At 38.9% G+C, this 14678-nt stretch overlaps 1 protein-coding gene across 3 annotated transcripts in view; it reads right to left on the reverse strand.

Annotated features, from left to right (window-relative positions):
* LOC126188960 (beta-parvin) overlaps window positions 1–14678 on the reverse strand; it is a 107913-nt gene that overhangs the window by 41645 nt on the left and 51590 nt on the right. The window contains exons 1-2 of one of the 3 annotated variants that reach the window (XM_049930721.1): window positions 1695–2024; window positions 1335–1466 (exon numbers count right to left, since the gene is read on the reverse strand). In XM_049930721.1, coding sequence (XP_049786678.1) covers window positions 1335–1455 — 121 coding nt within the window. In that variant the 5' untranslated portion in view covers window positions 1456–1466; window positions 1695–2024. Of the gene's footprint in view, window positions 1–1334; window positions 1467–1694; window positions 2025–14678 lie in introns of those variants that run through there. The other 2 variants (XM_049930720.1, XM_049930719.1) reach the window with 2 other exon arrangements.

Raw genomic sequence — 14678 nt, forward strand, 5'->3', positions numbered from 1 at the left:
CAGTGTCAGTAAGGTTCTCCACACATGCCCCATCTCCTGCCATCCACACATTTACATCTCCTTCACTAGCTTTTTCACAACCAGGGATTGTCTACCATTTGTAGCAGATTTTTTTCTTCATTTTCAACTAGGTTGTCCTGACATTCAAGAGACGTCCACAGTTTTCTCCAAGATTTTTTCAGCGTACTTTCTGAAATATTCTGCCATGCCTCAGTGGCCCAATAAACAACATCCTTCACGTTGGTCTTTTCTATTTTGTCCACTACAGGAACTATCACCATGGATCAGCATTCCTAAAAATTATTTTCTGTAAATCAGTTTTAATGTCTGCAGTACACCCTCATCCATCAGCTGTAGAAGTGTTGCAACATTTGGTGGCAAAAACTTCGCCACGATTTCTTCATCAGATAATTCCTCAGTGCTGGGGATTGCACGGGGAGACAAATGATTTTCCTTAGAAAACTGTTGAACAGAGGAAACAAACTGGCTGTGAAACCAACCATTCAACAGCTTACCATCCATCCATGCTTTTTTCTGGTTGTGATAATATATGGGCAGGGACTTAAGGTTGCATTTTTTAAAAGCTCTGGGCCTAGTAGGTTTGCCGTTCAGCATTAAAGGCAGCTTGTCATTACCAGCAGCATTGCTGCATGCTAGTGATCTTTGCACATTTTAAAACCAGGAGCATGGTCTTCTACTTTTGATGCCAGGCTTTTTATTGGCTTCTTGTGTTTCCGTAGTCTTAAGTTTCCAAACTTAAAGACTGTACACAATGGGCCAAAATCGTTACTAACGGTAAAACACACATAAATCTGTATTTCCAAACAATTTTTGACGGCTCTAGTCGTTTAGGCTAATTCCCAATCTTAGAGTTGGCTGTGGTGACACTTCTAGCCAACACCAATGCACTAATGGCCTTATAGTCGAGATTGCTTTGCAAAACAGACCTTTTCAAATATTACTAGGACGTGTGCGTTGGATACACATTATTGTTGTGCATCTTTTTCACACCATCGTTGACAATTACCGATTAAATATTTCACGTAGTGTAAAGGTTCACACACCCGAAATAGGCCCAATTATCAAAGGGCGTTATCTGCTATTAAACAAAAAACCTTTACAGAAATAATTTAACTATTACGAACACAATCCGTTGCCGATTTACGTCTTTTATACTAAGATTCTCCAATAGCATTCTTCACTGTATTGTAATATAGCACTGACAGCAAACGGCTACGCCCATTTTCAAGGGCCAAATATGGTCTGTTCTTGTGGCCAATCTATTTCAGTACCCAGACACAGTCGCAGTACATTCGAAAGAGTTCTTATCTTACCTTCTTTAATGCGCTTCTTTCTTCCTAACGTGCCAATCTTTTCCCAGAAAGATTCTTCTTTCTCATCTTTCTTTGGCGTGGCCACAGCTGGCCTAGGAGACTTTGGCCTCGGGGACGCCATGCTTGATAAACCTGTGAAGTTCGGAACAAGAAAATGTAAACATTCCACAATGCTGATCCATTTCTAGATATTTGCTGACAAGACGAAAAATGCAGTGAGCTGAACGAAACGAAAGAATTAATGTGCGCGAACATTTTTATACACATAATACAACTTGTAAAAAATTTATATCATAAGGCGAGTAAATCAGCGGAACATTACTTCCATACCAAATCATGCAACTAAGAGGTCATACTAACTTACAATTTCCTGCAACGGGAGATGAGCGGTGAAGATGCGGCTGCTTGTCTCAGTCCTACACTTAACAATGCGCACAGTAGGGACTAGCGCTCGTGGGCGACTTTTGTGACTGTGACATCATTCTTGTCCAGTCTGTGGCTATATATGTAGATGCACGCATATCGTGACAACGGGATAACACTTTTCTCCGCCGAACCATGAATATTTGACAAAATTATTACCGCGGCGCTACGTTTTTATTGCTGCGGGCGGACTGTTGACAAAATTGTCACTCTCAACGCCATACTCTCCGCTCCCCATTTCTTTTCTGACTATTAATAAAGTGGGACGCAATCACGATATCGCACTACATAGCTGAGCACGAAGACGATATCGATAATGATCTTAAAAAACACTAGCACTTTTCAACAAAAACTTGAACGAGTGTTCAGGCACAAATCTGAAAATTAAAGGATAGGTGGAAATCAGTTGACTAATATTTTCAAGTGCTTGGGACAACTTGTGTTCAGCTGGGATTGAAAATCTTATGTTCGTATTTTTTTTATGATAAGGCAGGTGTAATTCAAAGTATTCATCAAAATTTTCAACAGTTATCCGAAAATGCTGGAAAAATTTCTTTTAATGTTGTCCAAGCAGAAAACTTCCTCCCTCGCCTGTCGCTCCAAAGGGGGTATACCCACAAGAGGGTATATTTCTTTATATTTTCTTTTATATCTCATGAGTTCACCATGGAGTTCACAGTATTTGTGTACCTTCTCCACACAGGAATTCTGCGATAAGCGCATAGCCGGTTGTTGCGTGACAGACACTATCAGACAGCTCACGAGGAGTTTGTTAATTTCATGTGTTGATGTCAGCTGGTAATGTGTATAGTGTTACATTACGAAATAATGTTTGTAGCCTGTAGTGTGTGCAGTAACTGGGAATGAGAAATAAATAACAATGTAGCATTTGTCTTCTACATTATTAAATAACTTCCATATTAGGGATAAACTGAATGAGGTAGCACTGTTGTAAACAGACTGGTCTTGTGTTTGGGAGCGTGAAGGTTCTAATATTCATCTAGCCATCGTTTTTCACGTTTTCCATTGTTTATCTAATTAACTTCAGGCAAGCATCAGGATGTTCCTAAAGTAAGGCGACAGCCAACGACCTGTCTCATCTTTGTCAAACTAGACCTGTAAGTATGTAAATACCTGTATATATGCATTTTGTTATTGTTGTTGTTCTTAATATGTAATACTGGTACTATCATAAGCCGATATCCCCGTAAAAGTGATCTACAAATGAATAGCTACTGATACTACGACAACTACTACTACATTGGCAATAATAGTATCACATGAGTTAATTCAATTGCACTCACTTTCTGGTATATCAATTACGCCTATGAACTTCCAGAAGAAAGTATCAGAAAATTATAAGTGATTTAAGTAAACTGCCAAAACTCTAGAGGCAAATTTTATGTGATAAAAGAAGAGCAGTGTTGAATACATTTCTAAAATGAACCATATTTCATACACAGGATGCCAGAAGGGTTAGAAAGGAAAGAAATGAAGATGGTGTTACTCATCTCATTGATGATGACAGAGCACAAGCTCTTGTTGTATAAGGATGGGCTGGAATCCCCATGACCTTCTCATTGGTATCATCTCGCCATTTACCTTACATTATTTAGGAAAATCTGCTGCGGAAGTCCAGAAATAAATTTGAACTTCACTCATCCTGGATGTGATTTCAGTGTTGTAGTCAAAACTTGTATCTGGAAGGTTCCAAAAAACGAATATAGATATGCAAAAACAATGGTATCACATGAGAATCTCTAAAAAATTTGACCACAAATCATTAAGTGATGGAAATTTTTATGGTCCTTAGGTTGACAGCACTGACTCAATACTAGCGTGTGTTATCAACTCTATTGTTCTTTTGCCTTCACTGTGTTGGTTCGGTGAATATCCCTATTTGCAGCAGTTTTAGAGCGTTTGATTGTGACAGACCCCTAATGCATATGCATCAAGGAAGAAATGAGAGGTGTGATTCGTTTACCTTTATTATGAAAGTACTACAGTTTCTATAATGCCTTTGCCTCATATTGGCAGAGTAGAGGAGTGGAAACATGCATCATGGATTACGGAAGCCTTATTACACTCCTAAAGGTGAAACAGTGAACAGCTACTATGAGGTTCTGTGAGATCTGAAACCCAACATCGAAACGAAAAGGAGAAGGAAGCTTACGAAAGGAATGATTTTGCTTCAGAGTACCTAGCTCCAAGTAATTTCCATCTTTTCGATCCAGTAAGGGGGCAACTGTGTGAATCTAAGTTTTCGTAGAATGATGAGATTCTGAAGGTGACACAAGAGTGGTTATGTGCAATGTCACAAAGCATCTTCCAAGATAAAGTTTGGAAGCTTGTCAAGAGGTGAACCAAGTGCCTAGTGGTTGACTGAGATAATGTAGAGAAATTATGTTACTTGCAACGTTGTTTAGTCAATAATAAAATTTCTTTTCTTTAAAATAACTGCCTTTATTTTTTACTTGTCTTTGAGACACAGTATATGTACATCACAATCTGTTAAACATGTTTGACAGTGCGCTTGATACACTCATCATAAGATAGTGCAAGAATTCTATTTACAATCGATCCAATTCCTAGGAATGAGTGATACACATTAATGACACTTGTAGCATGTGGACCAATTTCTCAACAACTCAATAGATCGTTTGTGTGGAAGCTATAATTACTGAGACAGCCATGAGCTCTCAAAACTAATATTTTGCAAATATTGCTGATTTTGTAGTGCAGTTAAATATTCTTGGTATATCTTTTACTGATATACCATGAACATTATATAAGCTACAGAACCATGCCTAAACACGAAAAATTACACTTTGTGGCATATTCAACACAGCTGAAACTGTATACTGTGTCTGACCTAATTCAAGGGGTAAGAGTGCTCTATCTTACAAAATATTATCCAAATAATGTCTTTGAGACTTTACATTGTGAACTCTACAGCAGAAGTGCAATCTAAACTAAAACTTTATGAGTATGGTGCATTGCTTTGACTTTTCATTGGGCACCAATTTCAGTAAGGGAGTAGTCCTTTCATAAATACATTGCACAATTGGGAATTGTGGAAAAATTTACAGCAAATGCCCGCTTTTTCTCTTTCTATTTTTCTCCTGCTCTGGCTATGGTTAATTTTAAAACATGAATGTAAAACTGAATCACATGAAAGAATCCAGGAATCATTTGTTTACTTTTTGTTCCTAAATCGTGAAAAAAATCATTGTAATAATGTGCAGAACCAAGTAAATGATAGCCTATCTACAATCTCATTAATCGTTATACTGCTTTCGCAGGTTTTATTCTTGTTCAACAGTGTCACCCTCGTGCTTACTGTAAGTATTATAGTTAACAACAGTTGTGTTGAGAGAACAAATCGACTGGAAATACCTGGTAAAGACAACAGTAAACGATTTTACAACGTATGTCACCATTTTCATCTTCTGGAGATGATTTATTATATATATTGTTACAGGAGAATCAGTAGGAGCCTGATGACACTGTCATATTGACAGTTCAGAGGAGACAAGATTAAAAGATACATTTAGCTAGCTCTTGGCTCTCGTCTGTATGCTACAGATATTGGTCAAGTCAAGAACATGGAAATTGCATACACAAGTTATGTGAACAGTTCCTGAAATAGCTATTTAACTTCAACACTGAATATAATTCTGCTTCATAGAATATAACACATTTAAACAAGAAATTGATAACATTAAGAGTAAATGATTCATTGGTAACAAATGTGTGCAGTGTTGTAAACTTTCAACGAGCATTTTATAACGATTGCTGAATATATTGAGTTGTCAGGTTCAGCAGATGATTCAGAGAAAATATTGCAAACAGATTCATTAATATGAGTATGGCCTTCACTACACCAGTAGAAGTAATGTCCACCATAGAATCTCTAAAATTAAAACATCTTGTGGTTATGATAAAATATCAACGAAGTTAAGTAAAGAGTGTGCTTCTGAGGATAGTAACATATTAAGCTATCTGTGTAACCAGTCGTTTATCAGTCAAATATTTACAGAATTTTTATAATACAATGAAGTTTAGCTTTTGTTTTAAAAAATGAGGTAAAGAAATATAGTCAAATTTCCACTTAGTTTCACTTTTGTGAGCTGTCCCGAAAATTTTAGAAGAAGTTATATACAATCGGCTTTTTAACCATCTGACAGTAAATAATATATTGCCGAAGCCACTGTCTGTATTACTAAAGAATTATGATATTGAGAAGGCCATTTACACATATAGTGAGAATATAATCAATTCCTTTGACAATAAATTGCAGACTACTGGTATATTCTATGATCTGTCAAATGCATTTGACTGTGTAAATCACAATATGCTTTCAAGTAAATTAGAATATTGTGATGTAACAGGAAATGCTGCAAAGTGGTCATGTCCTATATCTCTGATAGGAAACATAGGATGTCATTAAGAAAAAGATATGTGTTATGCTATTTGCCCCACCCTCTTGGGCAGTTATTACATGTGGTAGCCCACAAGGTTTCATCTTAGGACCCTTACTTTTCCTTGTCTATGTCAATGACCTTTCATCTCTAACATTGCAAGATGCCATGTTTATTTTATTTGCAGATGGTACAAACATTGCAGTAAATAGCATATCAAATATCGTCATAGAAAGATCAGTTAATGAAATTTTCATGGACATTAATAAGTGTTTCCTAACAAATTCTTTAACACTAAACTTTGAAAAAACACATTACATGAAGTTCAGAACTTGTAAGAGGTTTGATGCCAGTATAAGCCTAAAGAATGATGACAAATATATAGAAATTGACAGTATTAAATTACAGATTAATAATAAGTTCAACTGGGAGGAACACACCAAAGTGCTTAAACAAATCTCTACCTGCAATTGAAATGTTGTCAGACACAGGTGATATAAAAACAAAAATGTTGGTATAATATGTTTACAGTAGTGCTGCTGCCTAGTGTTTCAGTAAAAGTCTTCAGTAAAAAAAATGAGAAGTAGCATAGAAGCTGCCATGGAGCATTGGCAGCTGGTAGCCGTCAGTGTGGTGACGTGTGGGCCACAATGACAGACACACAAGGGAATTGCGAATCCAGGAGAGCTGAGCACAACAGTAAATTGCACCGCACAGTGGTAATGATGTAGCCAGCAGGTTGATCTCACCATACCAGGACAGGTAAATTATGGGCAATGTGACTAGGCGCGCTAGAGGTATATAAATAAGCCTGGAGTTTGAGGCAGGGATCACGTCTCGTCCTGGAAACCAGCAGCACCACCACGACACCAGAGCTATGCAAGACAGCAAGACAACTGGGCTCTGTCAGCAGCAGCCGTGAATTTGAGACTGAGCTGTGCATGGCACTGGCACTAAATCTTACACACTACTTGGTGCCACAGTCCTGCTGAACTGTCATTAGAGACTGCCGCCACAGACACTAAGCTCTTAGAGGTACTCGGCACCACAACACCAGGTACTACCTGGCTCCGGTGCAAGTGCAGTGGGTTGAACCCCTCTACAGCTGTGCACAGGGCCAAGGAGTCAGTCCCCAAATAGAACACTATTTCAGCACAATATGTCACACTGCTGACATCAATAGCCATGGCCTCTATGGGCTACCAGCCTCAGCAGTTCAGGGCACCAGCTCAGCAGCTATGGGCAGAAACCACAACCCATTCATCGGCACCAGCCATCGGCTATGGGGAAAGGGGTGCTTGAATCATTACAATATGTATTGAAGTCAATAAAAGTCAATCTTAATTGTCAACAGTGTTTTCACTGATGACCCACCTTACATCTTTCCAGAATGGGTTCAGTCACTCCTCAGAGGTGTCAGTAGTGCCGACATTGCCATTATCAGCAGTAGAAGGCTTGCAACCTTGCATCAGCGATATCCAAGCCAGAGCCTACACTGTCTTCATTTGGGTTGAATGAGGCTGTTTTTCGTTCTTGTGTTGTCATGGGATTGAAACTTAGGGGGCGTGGTTATATGAGGGTTATCTTCAGGAGGCCAGAGGAACCAGCTGAAGGGAAAGTGTGGAGGTGATGGTTAGTATGTGGGGCAACTTGCTTTGGTGTTCTACCACTTGTGCCAAATCAGTAACAGTTAATTGCTTTCCAAATAATCGTTTTGGGCACATGGTCAAACAATGTGGAAGTGCAGGTGGCTGATGATTAGGCAAAATAAGTAGGCTGGTAGAGCGCTCTGTGACTACCTGTTCTGTCTGGGTTATTAGTAGATTATTGCTTTGTGTTGTTTTGAGGTATTATTTCTGAGTTGTAAAGCTGAGTAAGCAGGAGGCAGTGGCAAAATCAGAGACAAAAGGTATCACCTATGAAGAGGCTGTAAAGTCGTTGGTGAGTCAGTTGGCTCAGTTAAGGGCAGATAAATTAGTGGCAGATAATAAGCTGACACAGAAAGATTAGGAAATAGATGTTTTAATGTCACAGACTCCAGGAGTGTATCTGACTATCGCTAATCCTGTTTATCCCTTCTCTTGTAGAATGTCTGAGGATCTGTTGGCATTTGTGGAAAATTGGCTAACATAGGGGTTGATCTGAAGTTACATTTGACAGAGGTAGCGAAGTCTTTTGTTAGGTGCCCAGATGTGCTACACAATGCACAGACTTTTAACCAATTCAGGCAGGGGCTACAGCAAAGGTACATGAAGTAGAACTGTGTCCTGTAGTAGTTGGTGTTAGAGCTGCACCTTATTTAAATTGAAGTCAGCTGATAGGTATACCTGCTTAAAGGAAGTCACTCTAACTAAGGGCTCACCTTCCGAGGATGTAATGTTTCCAAGTAGAGAAGAAATCAGCATATTTCATCAAAATATAAGAAGTATTAGAGATAAAGTTAGTGAACTGCTTACAGATGTTGACTCTGAAATTATTGGTATATCAGAGCACCACTTAAATAATTTGACAATTCAAAGCTTCCTGTACCACTCTACAGATTAGCTGGCTGTTTCTCAAGGAGTTCCTTGCGGGATGGGGGAGTGGCTATGTACGTAAAAAACAGTATTCCATTTGAGTCCATAGACGTACCACGACATTGCACTGAACAGATATTTGAATGTTGTGCAGGTGCAGTTGAATTTTCTGAAAGTAAAATTCTAATTTTTCTTGTTTATAGATCCCATAACTCTGACTTCAGAGCATTTCTGCTCAAGCTAGAGAGTGTTCTTGATTACTTTGTAGGAAGTACCAGAAATTAGTTATATGTGGTGGCTTCAATATAATTTTTTATATGATGGTTCGAGAAAAAAGGATATTGGTAGATCTCATAAATTCATATGATATGATGCAGACTGTGTTTTCTCCAACTAGGGTGCAGGGGAACAGTAGCACAGCCATAGACAATATTTTTATTCACTCTTCATGATTAGATGGGCATTCAGTTAGTAAAAGCATGAATGGCATTACAGACCATGAAGCACAAATTTTAACACTAAAAGGCTTTTGTACTCAAACCAATGTCATATTTAATTACAAACTATGAAGGAAAGTTAATCCAACAGCAATATAGAGTTTTTTCAATCTTGTCAAGGAACAAGAGTGGCAGGATGTTTATAGCGCCGGTAACATAGATGATAAATACAATGCTTTCCTCAACACATTTCTCATGCTCTTTGAGAGCTGCTTTCCATTAGAACATTCTAAATGGGGTACTAGCAGTAATGGGCAGCCCGGGTGGCTGGCTAGTGGGATAAGGATATCACGTAGAACAAAGCGAGAATTATATCAAAATGTTAGAAGTAGTCACAATCAAGCTACAGTATTGTAAGGTGCATGAAAATGTTGTTGGGAAGGCAAAGAGTATGTGGTATGCAAATAGAATAGCTAATTCACAGGATAAAATTAAAACCATATGGTCAGTTGTGAAGGAAGTGTCAGGTTAGCAGCACAAGTTCGACGATATAAAGTCAGTTTGCAGTAAAAATATTTCTGTTACTGATAAATGAGATATATGTGTAGAGTATTTAACAATTATTTTCTGAGCGTTTCTGGTGAATTACATAAAAATTTAGTTTCTACGGGAAATCATATAACTTTCTTGGCAAGTGCCTTTCCGAGATTGATGTCTGAAATACTCCTCTGTGATACAGACAAGAGGGAGATTGAGTCAATAATTAAATCACGGAAGACTAAGGACTCTCAAGGTTATGATGGAGTGTCTAGCAGAATATTAAAGTACTGTGCTGCACATGTTTGCCCTGTATTTAGCCATATTTGAAATTTTTCCTTTAGGAATGGTCAGTTTCCTGAGCGAGTAAAGTACTCAGTAGTAAATGCGCTTTATAAGAAGGGAGAAAGGGATAATGTAGATAATTTGAGACCTATTTCTGTGCCATCAGTGTTCGCAAAAGTATTTGAAAAGGTTGTGTATGTAAGAACAATTGATCATCTTATAGCACACGGTTTACTATCAAATGTGCAGTTCGGCTTTAGAAGTCACTTAACAACTGAAAATGCTATATTCTCTTTTCTCTGTGAGGTACTGGATGGGCTAAACAAAATGTTTCGAATGCTTGGCATATTTTTTGATTTAACTAAGGCATTTGATTGGGTTGATCACAAAACATTGCTCCAGAAGTTGGACCATTACGGAATACGGGGAATACCTCACAAATGGTTCACCTCTTACTTTAGTAACAGGCAGCAAAAGGTCATTGTTCACGATGTTGATAACAGAATGATGTGGGGTTTAAGTGGGGTACTGTCAAGTGGGGGGTGCTCCAGGGATCAGTGTTGGGGCCACTCCTGTTTCTTATTTATATAAATGATATGCCCTCAAGTATTATGGGTAATTCTAAAATATTTCTGTTTGCTGATGACACTAGCTTGGTAGTAAAGGATGTGTGCAACATTGGCTTGGTTTCAAATAGTGCAGTACATGACCTCAGTAAAAAAATAAAAATAGAAAATAAACTAACGTTAAATCACAGTAAGAGTCAATTTTTACATTTTATAACACACAATTCAACAAAACCTGACGTTTTAATTTCGCAGAACGGGCATATGATTAGTAAAACTGAACAGTTCAAATTTCTAGGTGTTCAAATAGATAGTGTACCGAGAGGGGCGATACTGAATGGATTTATTAGTAAAAAATTATGCCTGGCAGTAAGCTGCAGCGTCTGAGTCACGTTGCCCAGAACCAGATAGAACCACCCTGAAACTCATTTGTTGAACCATCAGCAGCTGAACTCACTTGTTGCTGATGAGGTAACGCTACCGAACTCTTAGGATCTGACTGACCAATAGGGAGGCTTGGAGGTGGTCAAGTGGGGGTGGAACTGCGGCCAGCTGTCGGGAGCGGACACACCGCTTGCTCTCTTCTGCTAGCAGCTTCCAAACCGATCAGACGCCCTCCTCACCTGCTCTCTTGGGCTGCCCATTCAGTCTCGGCGGCATCTCCAGGCCTGCCTTTTTTTATGGCATTAAAACTTCATACAGTTTAAACTATGTTTTATTCTTCACCTTAACGGATGCCTACTGCTTTCCCCTCCTGGCCAATCCTGACGCATTAATAATAGTAAACTGTCGTGTAAAGCCCTCGTTCAGGACATTGTTCAAAGACTTAGGCTAATACTGCCATTTTTACTATTCAAACGGTATCAGAAGTGAGTGATCATTCGACACGAAAATTAGTCTACTTTGCTTATTTTCATTCGATATTGTCGTATGGTATTATATTTTGGGGTAACTCTTCCCATTCTAAAAGGATATTTTTGGCTCAGAAACGGGTGGTTCGGGCAATAAGTGGTTTGCGTTCACGAACCTCTTGTCGACCTCTGTTCACGAGTCTGGGTATTTCGACATTGGCGTCTCAATATGTATATTCTTGTTACCAATATTAGTTTATTCCTAAGAATAAGCAGCTTTCACTTGGTTAATACTCGGCAGAAATCAAACCTGCATTTGGATCGGACTTCCTTAACTCTTGTGCAAAAAGGTGTGCAGTATACTACTGCTGCATCCATTTTCAATAAGCTGCCACTCGAATTCAAAAATCTTAGATGTAATCCACGTGCTTTCAAATAGAAACTGAAGAGTTTCCTCATGGGTCACTCGTTCTATTCTGTCAAGGAGTTCCTTGAAAAATTTAGGTGTTTCTTATTGTTTACTTAAACTTATGGACTTTTTTCAGGTTCATGAACATCTATTTTTATCTCTTATTACTTTTATATTGTAATTTCATGTACTGACACATTCTACGACCTTGGAGATTTGCTCCTCAATTTGGTCCTACGGAACTTGATGTGTAAATAAAAAAAATATTTTTTTTAGTGATTAGCTACAGATGGTTTCCAGGAGGTATAATGAAGCAGTTGTAGAGTTCATGGATAACAGTAGTAAACTAAGCATACATACTTATGAGTTAATGCAGAGTGAGAATGTGAACAAAGGATTGTTACAGGAAACCAAGCAATGTTGGCTCAATGATTTTATGAGAGGATTGTCATGAGAGCTGTCTGGATGCTGCACACTAGGGCGACAAAAGATCTCCATGCAGCGTTTAGGCTAGCATTAGAGTATGAGGAGATGTTTCCATAGGTATAAGAGATAAGAGAAGCATATTTTCGTCAAATGTGTAATTTTGGCCATGTAGGGCACATGCAAAGACAAAGCTACCAGCCACAGAGGGGTAACAGAGGTGGCGTGGACTCCAGACGATTTACTGGAAATAATAGTAGGTATTGCATGGACCATTGGCAGGGTTATAGGGATAATGGAGGAGGTGGTCTGGTTGGTAAGAAGTACCAGTTAAACTCAAGGGAAAACCTCAGAGCTACTGGAAGGAGTTCCTAGTAAAATTGAATGCAGTAAATACGAATGCAGAGGTGGACTGGTGATAGGGAATACAAAGTTTTCTTGGACACAGAGGCACCTGTATCGGTGGCCTCAAGGAAGTTAGTAGGTAGAAGGCATTGGAACCCACCATATTACAATTTGTGTGGGATAGGGGATAGTGATATATTGCCTTTGGCGTGAGTAGTGATGAATTTTTGATTGGAGACAACCAAGTTTAATAAATTTGCGGAGCTGGTGTCTCATGTAAGATAGGGTTACAGCATGATCCTAGGATCAGACTTTCTGCACTAACATCATACCATAATTGACCTTCGATAACTTATAGTGGAACATAGTGGGAAGATATTCCTTCTAGGGGAAACTATTGTCAGTACTGATCTGCCATGAGAAATGTCCAGTATACGAGATAGTTCAGTTAAACAGTGAGTAATAACATTAAGGCTTGATTCATATGACTATATGTTGGAGGCACTGTGGCTATAAGTCAATGAGGAGCCTGACTCACCAGTTGATATGTTATGTGTAGTAGAACTAATGGAAAGTAATGAAGTACTTGATATAGTGTGTTGTTTGATGAGATGTTGTACCGTACATTTACGAAATAAGGACCAAGATTAAGCAGTACACATCAATGTGGACAAGTTGGAGCTGACAGGGTTAAGTTGTTGAAGGGAATGTTACGAGTTACATTACAATCGTGAAGCAATTAAAGGATATGGGAAGGATGTAGATGGACGATCTGTTGCTGGAATTTCAGAATCTGCTTTTTCCACAAGGCCCATTGCCTGCTACATTAGTAACACAACACAGAACTTCTACAGGGAAGGAAGCACTGTGTTATCACAGGACATACAGGGTATCATAATCGCTGCAGACGCTTTTGGAGACTTTTATAAATCAATAATTGACTGATAGCATAACAGAACAGAGCAGTAGACCCAGTCAGGAATTGTGATCATGTCCAAGAAGTCTACAGATGGCTCAAAAAAGTATCACTACCATTGTAATTACTGACACTTGAATAGTAAGAGTACAGTAGACACTTACTCTGTTCCAAACATCACAGAGACGATAGTTAGTAAATTTCAGGAATTTGGAGTGGATACCATCAGTTGAAAATGGGTCCAAAGTGTAGACTGAAAATGGCGTTTTCTGCGCTCTGGGGACACTACTAATGTAGAAAGGTGTCTTTTGGCATGAAATGCATGATCCCATCTTACTGGGCCATGGGGCATGCTGATCAACAAATTGGTGAGAAGCTGAACAGTATTGGAAGGAAGAATGATGTTGATCAGTATGTCAGAAATTGTGTCGATTGTGCACAGTGTGCAGATTTAAATCAGAAGCAGGTACTGTTAAAGAGGCTGCGAGAAGCAATGGAACCATTGAGTTTCATTAGAGTGGACATGTTTGGCCCATTCATCTGAAAACTAGTAGGTGATCGTTTTGTGCTGACCATAATAAACCATTTCTCGTGTTACACAGATGTGGTGCCAATGCCAGACCAGCAGGCAACCACAGTCACATGGACACTGGTTAATAAGTGGACATTAAAAGTTTAGGGTGCCAGAGACAATAATTATGGACCAAGGGATGAAATTCATGTCAGACCTGATGAAAGAATAGTGTCTGTTGCCAAAAAATTTAAAAAAAAACTGAGAACAAGTACACTTCATCCACAAGCTAATGGAATGATGGAACGAGTTCATCAGACAATTGAAAAGATGCTTAGTTATTACGTGAATGTACACCATTAAGATTGGGACATAATCTATTATTCGTAGTGAGTGGATACAACTCTTTAAGTATACACTAGCACAGGCCTGTCGCCTGTCGCCATTCAGGGTGGTAACGAAAAAAGAAATGCTGCTGCCATTCCACATGATTAGCTAGAAAGTAGGCAGGAAAGGAGAAGTGGTCCGGGAGTTTGCATGAATGATAGGGGAAGTGTGAGGGTAGGTCCAGCAAGCAAATACTATGATGTTGAAGTGGCAAGAGAAGGTGGTGAAGCGAGTGGGAACATTACCTTAGTATTGAGTAGGGCAGTTGGTGAGGTTGTCAAGCCAATATATTCCGAAGGGAAAGACAAAGAAGTTTG

The sequence above is a fragment of the Schistocerca cancellata genome, chromosome 5 (assembly GCF_023864275.1).
Source record: "Schistocerca cancellata isolate TAMUIC-IGC-003103 chromosome 5, iqSchCanc2.1, whole genome shotgun sequence".
NCBI classification, from domain to species: Eukaryota; Metazoa; Arthropoda; class Insecta; order Orthoptera; family Acrididae; genus Schistocerca; species Schistocerca cancellata.